General features: G+C 39.8%; 1 protein-coding gene across 6 annotated transcripts in view; it reads right to left on the reverse strand.

Annotated features, from left to right (window-relative positions):
- Window positions 1-364: 364 nt before the first annotated feature.
- The window catches only part of LOC144974830 (solute carrier family 22 member 15-like), a 32,855-nt gene continuing 11,737 nt past the window's right edge, over window positions 365-21,482 (reverse strand). For 3 of the 6 annotated variants that reach the window (XM_078918157.1, XM_078918155.1, XM_078918156.1), the window contains exons 2-3: window positions 4,047-4,102; window positions 365-2,719 (exon numbers count right to left, since the gene is read on the reverse strand). In XM_078918157.1, coding sequence (XP_078774283.1) covers window positions 1,026-2,719; window positions 4,047-4,059 — 1,707 coding nt within the window. In that variant the 5' untranslated portion in view covers window positions 4,060-4,102 and the 3' untranslated portion in view covers window positions 365-1,025. Of the gene's footprint in view, window positions 2,720-4,046; window positions 4,103-7,473; window positions 7,575-8,102; window positions 8,421-8,665; window positions 8,696-21,482 lie in introns of those variants that run through there. The other 3 variants (XM_078918153.1, XM_078918151.1, XM_078918154.1) reach the window with 3 other exon arrangements.

Consider the following 21,482-nt stretch of genomic DNA (forward strand, 5'->3'; position numbering starts at 1 on the left):
ATCAACTGAAGATATACCGAATTACACAGACAACGTTGTTTACCAATCTGCCCTCATTAAATGATGGTGAGTACAGTATCGAATGAAAATAGTTCTTTCCCCGCGAAATTGCGGGCTTTTTACTAGTATATATATATATATATATATATATATATATATATATATATATATATATATATATATATGGTGCACTACTTATCTATCGTCGACTAATGAGATTTCTGATCAGCATCGATACGATCGTCTTGGCGAAAAAATGTGAGTGTTCTTATTTATTTTACATAGTCTAATTAATATTATCTTAACTCCTGCCTGAGAAAATAATCCCGACGAATCGATACAAATCAAAATCACATTGGAATTGCTGTAGGAAAAAACAAACAAATTAATTTATTGATAACATCGAGAATCACGTGTCGTTCAGGAGTTGTAAAACAGCTTATAGCTTAGAAACCAGGCAGGGCATTGGTCACATTTCCGATATATACCAGACGCAACTGACGCTTGAATAAGTAAAACGGAGGTGATTATCCTCAGGGAAATGCATCTCAATAGGATCACTTTTATCCACCTCATCCATATTTGGGAGGCTGAAAAAGTAGTTTTAGACGAAGCACGTTGGAGGAAGGTAGGAGGCGTGGATACACAAAGAAGCAACTGGAGAAGACGTCCCAGGGAACAGTAAAATGGTGAGACAACATAGATAACTTATGCTCCCATTAGGGTTAACTCTATCCTTACCGACTTTTCTCTGGGTTTTCCCCAGAGGCGTCATAGCCTACCAACATAAGAATTATTTTTTAAAAACTCTAACTTTAAAGAAAAAATCACATACTTAACATACTAATTCTGTTTAGCAAAGCAAGCTCTACAACAAAATAGAACTTCTTATAACTATTCCAAGATGATTTCTTCACATTTTGTGATGTACAAAAGAAATATGAATAAGAAAATTGTTGGTTGCATCGTAACGTAACGAATGTGACGATTTTCCTCTAGTTGGTAGGGAGAAGGTTAAGGGTAAATCACCCATCGTATTTATTGTCATCGTTATCACCACAATCCTGGCAGTCTATCACTTCGTTTATCTCTAAGTCTAAAGACTTAATACTAAATGTCTCTTTCAGTGGCTTTCCCTTGGTTTCTGGCAGTCTAGACAAAAGAAAACAACACAACAAACCCTGAACTCCCATCATCAAATACCACTGGTACACAGTACTCGAGTCTCTTGGAATAAGGAAAGGAGCGACGATGCCCCCGACTCTTGCCATTAAACTTGCCCAGTTGAGAGCCATTCCACGAACTACTGTAGGAAACAATTCATTTGTTTGCACTTGCTGTATGCACCACGTCGTCTCTATTCCTACTTCCGCCATCAAAACCAACGCTAAAGTTACTATGATCCTCGTTTCCCCAATGGTAAAACGTTCAACGACTGTTGCAGTAAGTAAACACGCTGACACTATCAAAATAAAGAAACAAGAAGATTTTTTTCGTCCTAAAAGATTTGGAGCAAAAAATGGGAAAATTGCAAACGGTATTACAATGGAATAGAGCATTATGAGATTGATGTAAAAGTTACCACTTAGAGCTTTTACCCCAAAACTGATAGCGTAATAAATAAAACTAATTGACATCCAAACGAAACCCACAATGAGCGTTATCATCTTATACCCTTTATGAAACAAGTCCAATATTGTATAGTGTTTAAGTTTCCTTGTTTCGCTATCGGTTGTTGTTGTTTTTGTTGTAGTTGCTGCTGCTGCTGTTGTTGTGATTGTTTTTGCTGTTGCTGCTGCTTCTCTTGTTGTTGTTGTTATTTTTGATTTTCTGTCACAATCCAATGAAAAAAGTTCAGAATAATATTTTTCGTGCAATGTCTTCTTATTAAATTTTGATATTTTCATTGCAGCTCTTTTAAATTGATCTTTCTTGCCTTTTACTTCGAGCCATCTCAGACTCTCGGGTACCCAAAAAGCCGGGAGACAACCAACAAAACAAACCACAGACGATGCAATTAAGAGATGTCTCCAGTTTTTAAGTACCATTGATGTCACTCCAAAAAGCACCCCACCAAAGGCCCATCCAGGAATTCCTGATAATGGTCCTCTCCATCTTCTCGTCAGAAATTCGGCTGAATATAAGTAAATAATGGATTCAAAGACGGCACTTGTGAGTCCAATAAAAAATCTACATGCAGCCAGCATCTCCCACGATGGTGAGAAACTGGACAAAAGAGTTAGGATGGAATTAATAAATAAAGATCCGTACGCAGTCTTCCATCTTCCTAGCCTATCAATTATATATCCAGCAAAGACGGACGAAATAAGATTACCTATCATTTGTATGGAAATGATAAAGGATGAAATCCACGCTCTGTTACAAATAAGCCCCCACTGTGTGACGACAGTAACAGATTCAGGGTTAAATTCAACAACTTTACAAGCTTCAAACTCCTCACACGTTAGGTCCTTAGAATAGACTAGACTTGATGCATTCGGGTATAATGCAGAATGAGATGTTTGAGACACATTCGCTTGGAGGCTGTAGTGGTTTGTATCGTTCTCTAGACATCTCCACCCTGGGTTGTAGTTCCCAAAGGACATAAAGATGAACGTGAAGACGGCAGATATTCGTAAAAAGATGAAGACGAAGATCACAATGAGAACCTGGAAAAGCCCGCATCCTACCTCGTTCTCAATAATCGTCTCTGCGAGCCCTGAGAAAACGAGATGAAAAAGAGTTTTATCATAAAATGGAGCAGGGATATTTGTATATTTGCAAAAATCATGAAGTTCACATAATCCTGTCATAGTCTGTCAGTTAAGTTTGAAATAATCATCAACCTTTATTTGTGGCAATGTGGTCATGTGGAATGACATTCCCCTTCGAATCGGAGGATTCAGGGTTCGAGTCCTGCTCTGAGCGGCGCATCATAAAATCATTGAAAATGGCTCTTTACTCACTTTTTCTCACTGTAATTAGGTGTAAAATGAGTACTTGGCCGGTTACAGCGTTGTCTCTGTAAATGTAATATCGCCTAACAGTCGACATGTCTTGTCCTACAAAGTGTTGCTGATGGCAAAGGGCCCCTTGTAAAGCTCTGTGAGCACGTTTAGTGGATATTACCCTATATAAATGCGCACGTCTTTTTTTTTGGATAAGGAGTTTATTTTGTTTTAAATCTTTAAATAAATATGCGAGTGAATAGAAATAAAAGACCTTAAACTTGACACTTTGTCCGAAGGCGGTCGAAGATATTATTTACGTACTGTCAATCAGATCTAATTTTCATCCTCTTTCTTTTTGTTTCGAAAGCTCTTTCATTTTTAGGACTACTTGGTGCTTATGTCACGATAAAAAATTGAGCTTCTATATAGCACAATATCCAATACACGTGCTGAAAGCGATTTACAAGGGGTCCCTGGCCAACAGCAACACTTAACGTGTAGGACGAGACATGACGCCTGTTTGGCGATATTACAATTTTTTTCGGACAGAGACAACTCTGTTAACGGCCAGGTACTCATTTTACACATGAGTACGGTGAGAAAATATGAGTAAAGAGCCTTTTCCAAGGACTCAACTATGCGCCGAGCGAGAATCAAACCCAAGACCTTCCGATCCGAAAGCGAGTGCCATACCACAAGACCACAGCCGCACACTATTGTAATAATCTAAAATAATATAGCAGATCTCTATACTCCATTATATTTTAAATATCCATTTACACGCTGTATCATTTTCTAACACTTAACAGAAACCATAATCTTTTGTTTGTGTGACTTTATGGTCTAATGGTATGGCACTAACATTCGGGGCTGAAGGTACATGTTTCGATTATCGCCGTGAGTCGTTGGAAAATGTTCCTTACTCAAATGCTCTTACTGTGCTCAGATGTATAAGCACCTGGCCAATAACAGCATTGCGCATGTCGAAAACAATGATATTGTAATATTGTTTCACAGGCGTCATGTTCCGTCCTAAAGGGAGGGTTATTATCGTTTTGAGGCGATGGGGCAGTTGGAATGGAGAGATTTAAATACCTGTTGATGCCATTTTGATCAAGACTTTGGCCACTCACACTTCGTCAGATCCTTCCCTGAAAAGAAAATAACATTGGGTGAAAAGAGGGGCAAAAATAGTGCATTCGTGGGGCTCTTATTATCACGAATGTTAATACTGTGCAATGTAGAATCTAAAACGTGGGATGTAGAATCTAAAACGAAAATAATATGTAAATGATAAACAGCGTCAAGCTAGTAAAATAAAAAGAATTTGGTAAAATTAATTTACTGACAAAGACAGGCCGCTTCAAACCAGGGGAAACCCCGAAATAATGTTCATCTACGACAAAATTGATAAAAAGTGACCCACCGCTTGAAAACGGTATCATGTCAGGGGTGAAACATTTAATTTATAACTAGAGCTTAAATCTTGGGTAATGTCTCTTTATGTTTATAGTTTTGTTGTTTCAATGGTTAGAATCAAGTATCATAATCTGGCAACTGCAATCGATTCCAATATGATGTTGGCATAAACTAATTCAACGTGTGAAAACAATAAGTTGGGTGAATTTCATTAGTTTTAAGATAACCATAATAATTCCGATGAGCACTGAAAGCACTCCATAGGCAGTAAAAATTGCAAAGCCATCCGATTGTTCTTTAGAGAATAAACAACTATAGACGGATTTTTAATAAGTGGGGCGTGTTTTTCTTCTTTTTCTCAACTGTCCCTCAATACACAGCTGCAAAAATTTGCATGAACCTCTGAATCAATTTGTTTTAATTAAGAAGATTTTTTAAAATGAATTTTAAAACAATAGGAAAGGATTTTGCTTAGTACAGCTATATTAAAATCGAAACTCATAGATTTACTTTATCAAAATTATGAATTTTCCGCTTATCCGTTTAGAAGGAATTCGTTAAAATGGAATGTCCTGTTAATTGAAACGTAAACGATATACATATGGTATTTGAATACGAAGGAACGAATGGCAATGTTTTACTATCAGACATCTACATTTCATAACAATCCACACACATTACTTATGAATATAAACGAAAGTAAACATTACGCGCTTCCAACATTATTTTGGTCGCAAAATTTTGAGAAATAGCTTGTGTTTATGCCAAAGAGGATTACATAACTTTAATGTAGTCTGGTCATAAGTAGATACTCATCAATTTATGATACGTGCTTCCACAAATATGTACATATGTTCAATAATAGTAACAACAACAACAACAATAACAACAACAACAACAACAACGACAACAACAACGACCAAAAATACTGGACACATCAATCATTACATTCTGATGGCGAGGAAGATGAAAAGGATAAATGGAACGACTACGGAATGATTCCGAGCATCACTCCATCCAATGAAATATAATTTTCCTCCAGTTTGCGATGGTTAGAGCATGCCTTTTCCCAGTCTTCCCTTGTTATATCATTTATTGCCTCGTTGGTGAGAGTAAATTTGGTGTTCCTACCTCCCCTCAATCTTTCCCTCTACTTAGGCCCAATGGCCTCGATTTGATTGCGTTCACAGTGATATGTGGGAAGTCGCACAACCTCGTGTCAAAACTCCCAGATCAGATAGTCTGCTTTGAAAGCTGTTTTTGGTTCGTTTCTTTTTACTAAGGAGTATGGTTAGCCCTTAGATAAATGGCCAGAATATGTAGTGCTGCCGGATTGAAACCATGAAATCATGTCAACTTTTATATTTACCAAAGTTGGACCTTAAGGTGATGGGCCAGCGAATGGTAGCGTTGTCCAATACAATACAGCTGAGTGATTCGAAGGAAGGCAGCAAACGACATTTAGCCAGTCTTCAAACACCTTTGCATTGACCCCAGAATGATATTCTCTACTTTTCAGATAATGCATGGCATCCTTTTAAATATCCAGTATCTTCACCACCTGCAAGAATAACAACTACCCTCTGCCCGAATTATCAGACCTCCACTATTTTGTCGGATGTATGTTTATGTTCATCTAGTTCTATACAGATTTGGATTATATCTATATCAAAGCTGTCTAGGATCCCCTTCCTACTACTACTACACTGGTGATCTCTCTGTCGTATTTCGATAACCATCTCCTCATGGTTGATTGTGAAATTCCAATTTCATAACCGTCCTTTTTAATGATTTACCGATAGATACAAGAAGACTTCATTTCCCAGCTTTACGAGAGTGGAATCGATAGAGATTTCGTTTGTATCGTATCGTATCGTTTAAGAGCTTAATATGTTTAGAAAACTTTTTAAGGCTCGTGCATATATAAAAATGTTCAAAGCTATATAAACAGTATTCATTGTTAATTTGACAATATTGCGTATACAATCACTATTTCAAATAATTTCAAGTTAGAGATTTCATATCAGTTTTCGGTAATTGCATGATGTCGATAATATGCCATAAATAATAAATTCAAAATTTAATGCAAACTACATAAGTGGTAAGTTTGTAACAGTTAAAGTGAATTGTTTTTATTCGGAAACAAGTATGACGTGACCTCTCATAATAACTAGCCGGAACGACCGTGTCAGCACGAGATTTTTTGGAAAAACGGGAATTCATCTCATACTTTGTGGTGCGTAACTTGTTTAAATAATTAACAGTGTAAAATCTCCAATTTTATGACAGCCGTTTTAGAGTAGAAGCCTCAATACGGTCCAAAATCTATATTCAGTTAAGACAAATTGATTCAGAGGTTGACACAATTTTTCACAACTTTTGATACAGCTGAGAAAAAAAAAACAGAAAAACACGCGCCATTAATCAAAAATCTAACTATAGTTTTTTATCCAATGTCATTCCAGATTCCAAAGAAAAGAGTTCAAGAATCCCATATTGTTGCACCAGGAAAATATATGGAACACATAATGGTTTTTAAATATATCATCCTCACTATCATCATCATCATCAACAACATCATCATCATTATCATCATCATCATCATCATCATCATCATCATCATCATCATCATCATCATCATCATCATCATCCAGTTAGTAAGTGTACGAATTATTTAAGCATGTTTGTCAACTAAAGGGAAGTTGATCGATCAAGCATTATGAAATGGGTGGGGTTCTCGACCTGCCATAGTAGGCAGAGAGGTACTTGTTGTGTCTTCTATCCCTCTGTATCTGTTTTCCAATTGCTTTCTGCCTTTGTCTTTGAATGAGATTACTTAGTTTTGCCCTGACCATGGCCGGAGTCCTTGACTGGGAGGGAAACAGTCCAATGGGGGAGGGGGGGGGGGGATAACTTTCACAAATTTGTGTTACCCATGTAATAGGTATAATATAATTTGACTCTATAATTATAACGCCATAAATACGAATATTATTTTGCGTCCATAAAAGAAAATTTACGAACGCAAAAGTCCGAATTGTTGTGGTTTCGTTGTTTTGATAGAATACAAACTATGCAACCTTAGGATAATTTTACTAGATACCTCTTTGATAAGTCGGACCGGTCGATTAATTCATGTGGCATCTCTCGTCTCTCAGCTGGTCGTTAATTCATTCCGTTTTGTTTTACAACACGGAGTGAATCGGCGCCCTTGTAATGTCGGCAGGTTGTAAAATGACGCTGGGGTTATACAATAGGATTCAATAGTCGTACCGTCACTTCCTTCCTAATGACGCATGGTAACTTAGCAACACTGGCTCTAAACTATCGGAACAATGGCGGACGCCCGTATGAAATATTTCTCCGGCGAGTATAAAGCGTATCCAGAAGAAGAAAAAAACACATACATTTGATCATGTTTTGACTTTTACACATTCTGATCACAAGACATATGAAGAGTTCTAGCCAGCATGAAAAATAAAAAATAATGATTTTCTTTGTTTAGAACCAAGATGGCCGCCGTTGCCAGGCGGCGTGACATCAGACTATTGAATCGTTTTATGAAGGCGATGCTGTGAGCAAAATATGTAAGAGTTATTTAAAACCCCGAGAAAGTTATGAGGGATTTGAAATAAATCACAACACTGTCCAAAATCAAATAAAAAAAAACAAACAAACAGGTAACACACCTACACTGTGGAATAAATAAAAAAATTTGACAACTCTTCTTACCTCAAGTGGGGTTATGTCCATAACGTTAAAACAATGCCTGGACGTAATCGTAGAGAGAAATGGTTTAGAAATCAAGACCGTAGATAAGATCAATTCGGATAAGTTATTAAATTATCCGTATGCGAACGTCACTGTCACAAATTGAATTTTGTCTAAACCTTAATCGAGATATACGACAAGGACAACTAAAAATCAACCATCCATTACAAAGTGTAAAGATTATAAAAACACCGACACTCGCACACACACACACACACGCACTCACACACACACACAAACACAAACACACTTACACATACACACATACAAACAATATGGAGAAAAAAAAACTCCATAGAAAAGTAAATAATGAACAAAACCAAAACTGCGAATCTTTTACGTATTTACTCTGATTTACTCGTAAGATTTACAACAATTTACGGACAAGTAAAATATAAAAAGAAGAGTTGACATTAATTATAATATTCTCGAAAACTATAAAATCAACCATTTTGAAATAATTTCACTGTCAGATTCAATCCAATATTATATTATTATAGGTCACGATTCATCTAACAAATAACCTTTGTAACTACTACTTCACAGCAGTTGTCGGCATGGAACTGGCAAGATTAAATTATAAATCGAGGGGTGCCTGCGCAAAAGCCGTAACGAGGATTTCGTTGATTTTTCAGGAGAGCAAATCAAAACTTTGCGGATGGAATTTAAATAGTTAACCAAAGACTATCGTGATGATTTTTATACCAATACAACCGTGATTATATAGTCTGCTTGATTGTCAGGACCCCGGTCACTTTTAGATTGTCATTTTTAATAAAACGACGCATTTTACGTAGCTATTTTCATTACGGCTTTTGTGCAGGGACATTTTTTGAAAACTGTCACAGTATCGCTCTGCCCCTTTACCGTATATCATATTACTTGCATTGTGCACGCCGCCTATCCCGTTCTCAGGTGGAGGTTTGGCAGCCCAAAAGCCGTAACCGGGAATAAGACAGAGCTGTCAAGAGAAATTACCCTGAACACATTCTGCTCAAAAGCTGTAACTAGTGATACGGTGCAATAAAAACCACAACTAAGCGTTATTCTGGCCTGCCATAACACAGTAACTTGCGATACGGTGTTTGGGCAGGAGTGAATGACTGATGTACTTTGTTTAAAGAGTACGAAATGACACCGTAACACTGAGAAAATAAAGAAAATAACCGAGCTCTAAACGCATTTTTGACTTAAAAAAATATAGTAAACATTCTTTCTGATGCAAATAATCGGAATTCGTCCAAAGAGGGACTCAATAACTTCCCCCCCCCCTCTCTCTCTCTCTCTCTCTCTCTCTCTCTCTCTCTCTCTTTCTCCTCTTCCACAAACAATCTCTCCTTCTCTCTATCTCTCTTTCTCCTCTCTCAAACTCTCTCTCTCTCTTTCTCTCACTGACTCTCTCTTTCTCTTCTCTCATTAACTCTCTCTTTTTCTTTCTTTCTTCTCTCTCACGAACGAACTCTCTCTCTCTCTCTCCCCCCCCCCTCTCTCTCTCTCTCTCTCTCCCTCTCTCTCTCTCCCTCTCTCTCTCTCTCTCTCTCCTTATCACAAAATCTCTCTCTTTCTCCTCTCTCACTAACTCCCTCTCTCTGTCTCCTCCCACACTCTCAACCTCTCTTTCTCGTCTCTACCCTCTCTCTCTCTCTCTCTCTCTCTCTCTCTCTCTCCTCTCTCTCTCTCTCTTTCTCTCTCTCTGAAAAATGGCAAAACTGTTGGCATTGATGAGTTATACCCCGACATGATTACTAACTTTGGACCAGAAACAATAAACTGGCTGGCAAATACTATGACAGACATCATGGACAAGGGCACATACCCACAAATTTAAAACATGCCAAAGTAATAGCCATATTAAATCCAGACAAACCAATGACTGAACCATCCAGCTACAGACCAATATCTTTACTTTGTTGCTTATACAAGCTCCTGGAAAGAATTGTACTAGAGTGAATCAACCCATTTGTAATTCCCTGCGTACTGCCATAACAAGCGGGCTTTAGACTACAAAGAATCAGACGTGAACAGGTCCTTGCACTGACCTCATACATTGAAGCAGGCTTTGAGAGAAAAAAAACCCCAGAAAACTGGTGCAGTCCTAATGGACTTAACTGTAGCTCACGAATCTGTTTGGATAGGCGGACGATGTTAAAGCTTTCAAAAATGATTCCCTGTTGACAGACGCTTAAACTGCTGTCTACCATGACTGGAAAAGACAATTTCATGTCATATTGGGAGGAAACAAAAGCAAAATACCAAAAATTAAAAACAGGGCACCACAAGGTTCAGTTTTAACACCATCTTTCTTCAATATTTATATCTCTGAAATGCCAAACTTCCAAGCACTCAAACTTGGATGCCTTGACGACTGGGCCTTAGCCTATCGATCGAAAAACTGGAAAGAGATTGAAGATGTTTTACTCAAAGACACCTCCCGCCTGAAACAATACTTGGATAGGTGGTAAATAAAAATGAACATCACCAAATCAGTATCCAGAATTTTCCACTTGAATAATCGAGAAGCAACAAAGGAATTGAAAATCATAGGTGGTAACTCAATACTACCTTCAAACCCCAATCCTAAATACCTCACATTTGACAGACAGCTAATTACCGAAAACATTGAGGGAACTGCAAAGAGAATCGCAAGAAGAAACAGCCTGCTGAGAAAACTCACAAGAACCACCATGGGGAGCCTCACCACAGGTACTGAGAATGTCTGCTTTGGCACTGTGCTACTATGTGTGAGAATGCTTTTTGGATGAGGAGCCCACATGTAAGCCGCATTGACATCCGATTATGGGAATCAATGAGAATTATAACAGGATGTGTCAAGTCAACTCCAACTCAGTGGCTCCCAACACTGAGAGGCATTGCACCACCAAGTCTTAGACAAGACGCTAATCAAAGGATACATGCAAGAATTGATGAAGCCACGGATAACACTCCTATAAAAATAATCATAAAGGGAGCACCTTCAACAACAAGGCTCAAATCGAGAAGACCTTTCCACCTAACAAAAATGGTAGACTTCAGAGTGAAAAGAACTGGAGCTAATGTGGAACAGGGAAACACCAAAAGGAGGAAACATCATAAAAGATCCCATCAAAAGAATGCCTGCATTCCAAAATGCCAGGAATACTGGGTTTCCTCAAATCGCCTTAACAGGACATGGCAAAACTGCATCAAATATGTGCAGATGGAATCGTGGGAACAGTGATGCCTGTGAAAGTGTTGGGCAGCTCCAGAGACCAGCAATCACAGCGTCCTCCACTGTCCAGTAACGAGAACTATGCTATGAAAAAGTTCTTAGGGCAGAGGAAGACTTCCCCAGCTGGGTTGATGAAATGAATTTGGAGTTGCAGTCATGCGCTACCACTCCTCCTCTCTCTCTCTCTCTCTCTCTCTCTCTCTCTCTCTCTCTCTCACACACACTAACTCTCCCTCCCCTCTCTAACCAAATCTCTCTCTCCCTTCCTCCTCTCTCAACCAACTATCTCTCTCTTCTCTCTCACTAACTCTCTATCTCTCACTCTCGCGTTCTCCTCTCTCACTAAATCTCCCTCACTCTTTCTCTTCTCTCTCTTTTTCTCCTCTCTAACTCTCCCTCTCTTTCTCTCTGCCTCCTCTTTCATTCTCTCTCTCTCTCTCTCTCTCTCTCTCTCTCTCTCTCTAACTGTCAGTCTCTCTTTCTCTATCACACACACAAAAACTTTCTCTTTCTCTCTCTGTGCCTGTCTGTTTGTTTGTCTGCATCACTCTCCCTCTCTCTCTCTCTCCCTCTCTCTCTCTCTCACTCTCTCTCTCTCTCTCTCTCTTTCCCTACGATGAGATCTATGCATACGAGGTGAAAATTACATTTCAAAAAAAAGATCAGGATTGCTTTCCTTAATCATCAAAACGCAGATTCAATCAAGTAATAGTTAGACTTATCAAGTTCATTGGTGGCCAAAGGAAAAAAAAAAACCGTCTCATAATCCAGAGCTTGACCCATCCCTTAAATTGTGATGTCTTATCCTGTAATTGATACTGGCAGGTAGGGAATTTCAAGACTTGGATTAATTGTTACCCAATTGTCTTTCATCATCAATCTTGAACGTTAAAAGTCGAATTTTACATGAGTGTAACACAATATTGCATCAAAGTCATTGTAGAATCTCATACAATGTCACATTACGGTCTTTCAGTTGATCTAACTCTCATTTCCAACCCCATGTTTTTCACTGCTCTAAGACCGTAAAGTCAGTCAAGGCCATTGAGCTCGCCATTGTAACCACGGTGGCATAATTCTATGCCTGCCCAAACGCCTTATTGCTAGATACGGTTTTTGGGCAGTCAACTAGTGCTGGGTCGAGTTTGAAACGATCAAATCGAGCGGGTTTTCGATCGAGTCCTCTAAAATCGAGTCGGTTTCGGGCGGGTTTCGAGTCAGTGACGTCATCGAGCAGTGATTCGTTTGAAAAAAAAAAACACGAGCAACTCGTTTGCCACAGGAAACTTCACATACCCCTCCCTCTCTTATGTCTGTGGCTGGCTTGACTGCAGCTGGTTATGATGGGGGCTGCCAGATGGCCAAGTTCAAAATTGGTTACTAAGAAACGCTTTTCTATTATTATTCATTTAAAAAAAAAATCTTTTATTTTAAAAAAATGAAAAGATAAGTTTATCCAACTGTAGTCGATTGTTTTGTTAATCAAAACAAATGAGTTTTTCAAGGGAGTCAGAATGCTTGTGGTGTTGGGCTATTTGGGGTCTATTTGACTACTTGGGCAAGAAGAAATCTGGCTGTCTGGCAGCCTTGATTATGATCGTTCGTCGCATCACACACACATACACACACACACACACACACACACACACACACACACACACCATCAAACAGTTGTTGATGGTGAAGAGTTGAGACCCCCCCCCCCCCCCCCTCCCACCACCATCATCCCGCTGTCACCTTAACATTTCATATTTATGTCGCGCCAAAAGTTGTCGGCCGCCCCCACCTCCCATAATTTGTCACTGGTCGTCATCGCCTCTTGTGTGTGCGGGAAAGGTCGTGCCTTTCATTTTATTATTTGAAAAATAAATGAACAAGAATGGTGTGTTTTTATTAGGTAGGTAGATAATAATAATATTTAGCAGGTTCCACACCCAGACACACACGGATTGCCCGGACACGATGATAACGATGCCGACGACAATGGATGACGATGATGATGATGATGATGATTATCGTGTTTCTGTTTAAAAAATGAAATACTTTAGCAGGTTCCACCCCCACCCCCCACACGGATAGACCGGACCCGAAGATGATGATTGTGGTTTTGCTGGCTGTTACGGCTGTGATGAGGATGATGATAATGATGATGATGATGATGATGACGATGGCGCAGATGGTGATTATTTGTTCGGTCGCTCAGTGGTACGGTGTCTCTTGTCACAAAATCAAGCCTTGTCAATGGCCGGATGAGTGACAGTGATTGTTGAAAATTGTGATCCAGACGTTAAGTCCGTGTGTCAGGCACTTGACTCAGGTGTGAATGTATTCTTATCTTATAAGCAATGACGGGTATTGTAAAGAGCTTTAATACAAAAAGACTCCAAACAGCGATCGGTACCTACTGTACGAAATGGATGTATGGTCGATATGGCGTGCCGGAGGAATAAATTAAATAAAATATTGTGAAGTTCATTGAGCATGGTAAATCCTTGGAAATGCGCTTTGAACTAATACACCTGCTAGACAACTCCGATTCCAATATAAACGACTGATTAATATTCCCATATATAAACTATAGTTAGCTGAAAATCTTTCTTTGTCGGGACTCCAAAAGTATGGAACGAATTAGACAAAGAAATCAAAGGGTCTTTTAGGAGCACTGATTGATTTTAGATTGATTATTACATTGAAATGTGTTGATATTTATTTTATCCATTATTATTAGGGGGGTGGTGGTGGTGGTGGTGAGGATGATGATCCCGCTGATATGATGGTGATGATAAATAAATTAAACATAATTCCCTTTATTCATCCCATAGGGGAGATTCGTCTTTCGGGTCTATTCTAAGGGAAGACTGGAATAACCCAAGCGATAGCCGCAGTGCAGCGCCGCAAATTTAGTTAGGGCAAGGTGACTTGCTCAAGACCACTCAGCGGCGGGTGATCGAACTCGGTACCTTTCGGGTGCCAACCAAAGACCGTACCGCTGCCCCTGATGATGATGATGATGATGATGATGATGATGATGATGATGATGGGAACTAACAAAGAATACACAGGCATCTAAAATTGAAACATTCCATATTCAAAGCTAATGTTTTACTTTAAAAAATTGAGCTTTACAATATCCACTAAATGTGATCAAAGCGCTTTGTAAAGGGGTCCCCGGTCAACAGCAACATTTAATATGTAGGACGGGACATGCCGCCTGTTAGGCGATATTACAATTTTTCAGACAAAGACAACGCTGTTAACGGCCAGGTACTCATTTTACACCTGAGTACGGTGAGAGAATGTGAGTAAAGAGCCTTGTCCAAAGACTCAACTATGCACCGAGCGCGAGGCTCGAACCCAGGACTTTCCGATCCCAAAGCGGGTGTCATACCACTAGACCATTATAATGCACGAGAGCCATGGTCGACTAGAGTACTACCTATAGTTACGTCATGACTAGACCACATAGCCGCACTACTGTAGGAGTGTTCATTGATAGAGGGATGCGTGTGTGTCATAGAAATAGCCTTAGTGTGTGTGTGTGTGTGTATGTGTGTGTGTGTGTGTGTGTGATAGTCAAACTTTAGTAGGTTTAATGAAGTCTTGTCACACACGCGTGATACACCTATACGAATTTCCCTGCCACTGCCACCCAGACACACTAACATCTGACAAGGAGTGAGGGCTGTGGAAGAACCACAGACTACCGTGTGCAAACATTGGCGATTGGTATCGGATGGCAAACTGTGATCGTTTGAATTTGAAATGATTCGAAACACTCGTTACCCCTCCGCTCGCTCGAATCCTGATCGTCTCAAGCTCGTCTCACGTGTCAAGATCGTCTCAAGCTCACAACCCGCTTGATCGTTTTACGATCGAGTGATCGTTTTACTAACTCGCTCTTCCGGCATTGAGATCGAGCACTGACTCGTGGCTTGGCGCTCGGTCGTCGATCGAGTAAAAGCGATCAAATAACCCAACACTACAGTCAACTTTACCTTTGCATTTCCACCTTTTCGTCAGGCGGTAAAACTGTAGCTACTGTTAAGGCTTTTGGGCAGTGACTGATAGGCACTGTTTGGAGCGTCTTAAGTCTGTATTACACGCTACGGCTTTTGGGCAGTCACATTATCTGTCTAAAAACGTTACGGTGTTCGGGTTTTAATTAATAAAAATTAATTAATTAATATTTTTGCATATATTTTTTTGTAGAAATAAACCTTACTCCAACCCAAGTTGATTTATGTAAAAAACGAAAAATTGAATTTTTTGACGTTACGGCCTTTGCGCAGGCACCCCTCGAAATGATAATATAAAAATGGCTTTCCTGATTCAACGAAACGAGAATAAAGTTTCACAGATTGCGATATGACAGCAAAGGACAAAGTGGGTTAGTGATGTACGTGATTGTTGATGATTGCTGGTAGTGCCGCGCTGAGGACCGGACCGAGGACCGGTCCCACGGTCTTTTAGCTGTGAACCGTGGTCCAGTCCCAAAGAGGAAGACCGCCGGCGGTCCTCACTTCTTATCACCTTTCAACGGTCTCGCGCCATACTACTCCCCAGCGATTCGTTGCCTCGGTCCTTTGCCTATCTTCCACCAATCACCACCCATCCCACTTAATTAATCGCACCCACCCCCCTTTGCCATACACTAAACGACACAGACGACCATAGAGTAGTGCCGCGCTGAGGACCGGACCGAGGACCGGTCCCACGGTCTTTTAGCTGTGAACCGTGGTCCAGTCCCAAAGAGGAAGACCGCCGGCGGTCCTCACTTCTTATCACCTTTCAACGGTCTCGCGCCATACTACTTCCCCAGCGATTCGTTGCCTCGGTCCTTTGCCTATCTTCCACCAATCACCACCCATCCCACTTAATTAATCGCACCCACCCCCCTTTGCCATACACTAAACGACACAGACGACCATAGAGGCAGACGACCACCTCCCTCCACTCCGCAAACCGCCCTTTCGTGTGTGAGATGGGGGGAACAGGAGGCGCACGCCTTGGACGATTCCATTATACGGGGTAAATTTCAAAATTTACTACACCATAATGATCGCAATGACAATGATCTATGATGAAGGCATGACCCCTCTTCTCTAATGGGTTATTGTTTGAAATGTATGTGACTACTAAAGATGTGTGTGTGTGTGTGTGTGTGTGTGTGTGTGTGTCGAACCTAGCAAGTTGCAAGTCTGATTTTTTGTTTTCTTTTGTCCATCTCTTGTCGCCACTCCTTTCTATCGCATTGTTGTCATTTAAAATAATACAATAATATTAAAATTTCGTTTGGTTTTTAACTAATCAAGTAATATGAGTTTCATTAGTTTCTTCCGTCCAAAAAAACAGTTATAACGTCTGTATTTTTAAAAGGTCCAATAGAATATTTGGGGACCCCGATAGCTCAGTTGATAGAGCACTCTCTTTATACGCAAAGGGCCAGAGATCGATCCCGGGTGCAGTCGATTTTTTTCTGAATCCCTGTCTACTCAGCAATGAATGGGTAGCTGAGTTTGTTAGATCTGGCGAAAAGTCACCATCGACCCCTCTTATCACCTCATCCACCCCTCTTATTATAACTTCACGTCTCTCTCTTACTCTTCAATGCTCGCTGCCCTCTAATGTGTGTGGTGTGGGGGGGGGGGGGAGGGGGGGGGGGTAGGAGTTGCGTGTGTGTATCAACGCCACGAACAACTCGATCAACGCCTTGGGCGATGCCATTATCTCCGTTAATGGGGATAAATTTCAAATTTTATTAAATTATCGAAGTAACAATGAGTACGGTGAGCAAAATAAAGAAGGCATCACCCTCTTTCCAATTAGGTAACAATGAAATGAGTGTGACTACTCCGTGTGTTTTATCCGTAGGCCGGTTCATGCGTACGGTCTTTAAACCGGTTCAAGAGAGGGAAACGACCGGAGTACCGTTTCCTTGCGGTCTTCATTCCCAGGACGTTAGTCGGCCGTTGCTACTTAATTCCAAGGACCGCCCCCGCACATACCATAGAGGCAGACGACACCACCTCCCTCCACTCCGCAAACCGCCCTTTCGTGTGTGAGATGGGGGGAACAGGAGGCGCACGCCTTGGACGATTCCATTATACGGGGTAAATTTCAAAATTTACTACACCATAATGATCGCAATGACAATGATCTATGATGAAGGCATGACCCCTCTTCTCTAATGGGTTATTGTTTGAAATGTATGTGACTACTAAAGATGTGTGTGTGTGTGTGTGTGTGTGTGTGTGTGGGGTCGAACCTAGCAAGTTGCAAGTCTGATTTTTTGTTTTCTTTTGTCCATCTCTTGTCGCCACTCCTTTCTATCGCATTGTTGTCATTTAAAATAATACAATAATATTAAAATTTCGTTTGGTGTTTTAACTAATCAAGTAATATGAGTTTCATTAGTTTCTTCCGTCCAAAAAAAAACAGTTATAACGTCTGTATTTTTAAAAGGTCCAATAGAATATTTGGGGACCCCGATAGCTCAGTTGATAGAGCACTCTCTTTATACGCAAAGGGCCAGAGATCGATCCCGGGTGCAGTCGATTTTTTTCTGAATCCCTGTCTACTCAGCAATGAATGGGTAGCTGAGTTTGTTAGATCTGGCGAAAAGTCACCATCGACCCCTCTTATCACCTCATCCACCCCCTCTTATTATAACTTCACGTCTCTCTCTTACTCTTCAATGCTCGCTGCCCTCTAATTGTGTGTGTGGGGGGGGGGGGGGGGGGGGGGGGGGTAGGAGTTGCGTGTGTGTATCAACGCCACGAACAACTCGATCAACGCCTTGGGCGATGCCATTATCTCCGTTAATGGGGATAAATTTCAAATTTTATTAAATTATCGAAGTAACAATGAAGTACGGTGAGCAAATAAAGAAGGCATCACCCCTCTTCTCTAATTAGGTTACAATTTGAAATGAGTGTGACTACTCCGTGTGTTTTACTCCTGTAGGCCACGGTTTTCATCGTGTAGCGGTCTTTAACGGTTCAAGAATGAACGGACCGGAGACCGGTCCTTGCGGTCTTCATTTCCCAAGGACCGTAGGACCGTGGTACTTAAGCTTGCCAAGGACCGCCCCGCACTAATTGCTGGAAGCTGAACAGCTGACTGCATAAGCAGTGTAATGCGTGGAGCCAAAATACGTGTCAGGGCAACGTATTCATTTTCACAAGTCTGGTTACCCAAGTTGCTGGCCTTTCACCTTTGTAATAGAAAATAATTAGCGGGTTATTTTTGGGAGATTTTGTTTTTTTCTCTCTCTCTCTCTCTCTCCATTTCAAGACTGGATTTGAGTCCCCAGGTTTGTCAACAAATGATACGTAGCACTCTAGCTCCATCTTAAACTTTAAATGGGTTAATACTATTGATAAATCCAAATGTATTATAGATAGTATGCGCTTGGCTAAGAAGCTCTCAATATTGCCATCCGGAAATATAACGGACCAACACACAAAACTATGTGTATCCTTGAACGTTAATAGTCTGGTTAACACAGTTTAGTGAGAATTACTCATAAACGCGGATAGCAAAAAACTAAAACAAAACAAAAACAAACCCCCCCCCCCCAAAAAAAAAAAAAAAAACAATAACAAAGACCCGAGTGACGTCAACTTCATTCTATCTCTATGTGGAATGCACAAAAATAGAGTAATAGGATTCAGTAGTCTGATGTCACGCCGCCTGGCAACGGCGGCCATCTTGGTTCTAAACAAAGAAAATCATTACTTTTTATTCTTCATGCTGGCTAGAACTTTTCATTCCCTTTTCATATGCCTTGTGATCATAATGTGTAAAAGTCAAAACATGATCAAATTTATGTGTTTTTTTTCCTCTGACAAAACGCTTTTATGCTCGCCGGAGAAATATTTCATACGGGCATCCGCCATTGTTCCGATAGTTTAGAGCCAGTGTTACTAAGTTACCATGCGTCATTAGGAAGGAAGTGACGTTACGACTGTTGAAGACTATTGTCCAGTGAACTTTTGACGACAGTTTTTTGTCTGGCTTTCATGTAGGTCCCTTGGTCGGGGCCCGCTGTGTGTCTCAGACAATTGACAATAGTGAACTCTTATACACACCGCTATGACTAAGGCCCAGTATTGAAAGCACATATTTTGTTTTGAGAGTTTTTTATATAGCGCAATATCAACTCGAAGTCTCAAAACGCTTTACCAGGGGTCCCAGGCCAACAGCAACACTTAGCATGTAGGACGAGACATGACGCCTGTTAGGCGATATTACACTTTCTTTTTTTGGACGGAACAACGCTGTTAAAAGTCTGGTACTCAGTTTACACCCGAGTACGGTGAGAGAATGTAGGTAAAAAGCCTTTTCCAGGACTCAACTACGCGATGAGCGGGGCTCGAACCCAGGACCTTTACATACCACAAGACCACATGGCCGTTTTGTCCTCATCAGCTCCTCATTGATTGGTGAATTTTAACGCAGATACTCAACCCTTCTCTATTTCCCCAATTTCGTCTCCATCGAGTGTTAATTGCCTTGCTAACTTGATTTGACATGTGGTATTCTCAATAACTTTGTGTTCCGGGAATAGGATTCAATAGTCTGATGTCACGTCCGCCCCAACAACGAGCAGCTTGGTTCTAAACAAAGAAAATCGGAACTTTTTATTCTTCATGCTGTCAAGAACGTTTTCACCTGTCATGTAATCAGAATGTATAAAAGTCAAAAACATGATCAGATTTATGTTTTTCTCCTCTGGATACACTTTTATGCTCGTCGGGAAGTATTTCATAAGGGGGTCCGCCATCGTTTCGATAGTTTAGAACTAGTTCCTAAGTTACTATGCGCCATTACGAGGGAAGTGACGTCACGACTGTTAAAGCCTATTGAACTTTGGCCTCGTTGATCTGTCTTACCTTTTGAGAACCCAAACCTTTTTTTTTTGCATTTGGCCGTCCACTAGGTACGCCGTGAAAATTCCCTTAGGTCGTTTCGCTCCTTTCCTAAGCACAAAAGATGTCGACAACGCCTACAAATCAACATTGATATTCAGAGCACACTGTTTCAAAACATTATCGATTTAAACAAAAAGTATTTTCATCATTATTATTATTTTGTTTTGGAGACTGATTCTTTAATTCAATTTGCAGATAAGAAAACACCAAAACTTCTTTAGGATATCGTGTTTTCTGACCAAAATGATTGAAATGAAAGTTCTCTGGTCAAAATATTTGAAGTCAAAGTTTGTTGGGTATTTTTTTTTTTTTTGTTTTTTTTTTTATTTTAATTTTTGTTATTTCGTAATATTTATCTTTTTATATATTTATATTTCATGTGTTTGTTTTCGTTTCGTTTCGTTTTTTTGTCTTTTGTTACACAATATATTTAAGAAAAAAAAGAGCTTTTATTAAACGTGCTCAAAGCGCTTTACAAGGGCTCCCTGACAAACGGCAACATGCATCATAGTATAAGAACGAGACATGACGCCTTTTAGGCGATATTACAATTTTTTACCGACAGAGACAACGCTGTTTACGACCAGGTACTCATTTTACACCTGAGAACGGTGAGGGAATGTGAGTAAAAAAACTTTTCCAAGGATTCAACTATGCGCCGAGCGAGGCTAGCTCGAACCCAGGACCTTCTGATCCGACAGCGAGTGTCATACCACTAGATCTAATAGTCGTAAAAATTATCTGGTCAAAATATATGAAATAGATAAAAGTTTTCTGGTCGAAATGGTTGAAAAAATAACTTTTCTGGTCAAAATGTCTGAATTAACGTTTTCTGGTAGAAATTTAGAAAATTAAAGTATTCTGGTTAAAATTACGAATTAATTTTTTTTCTTTCTGGCCAGCATTTGTAAAATAAACGTTTTTCTGGTGTTAAGGCAAAGTTTTCTGGCCAAAATCAATCAAATAAAACTTTTCTAATTAAATTGTCTGAAATATAAGTTTTCTAGCCGAAATGTTTGAAGTGAAAGTTTCTGGTTATTATTATAATTATGATTATAATTATTATTATTATTATTATTATTATTATTATTATTATTATTATTATTATTATTATTATTATTATTATTATTATTATGTGACGCTCGGGTCTCAAACCCTGGGCGTTTCAGTCTAAAGGCGAGTGTTTTAGCACAAGACCAT

This window comes from Berghia stephanieae, chromosome 6, assembly GCF_034508935.2.
Source record: "Berghia stephanieae isolate SIO BIC M18660-M18661 chromosome 6, UCSD_Bste_1.3, whole genome shotgun sequence".
NCBI classification, from domain to species: domain Eukaryota; kingdom Metazoa; phylum Mollusca; class Gastropoda; order Nudibranchia; family Aeolidiidae; genus Berghia; species Berghia stephanieae.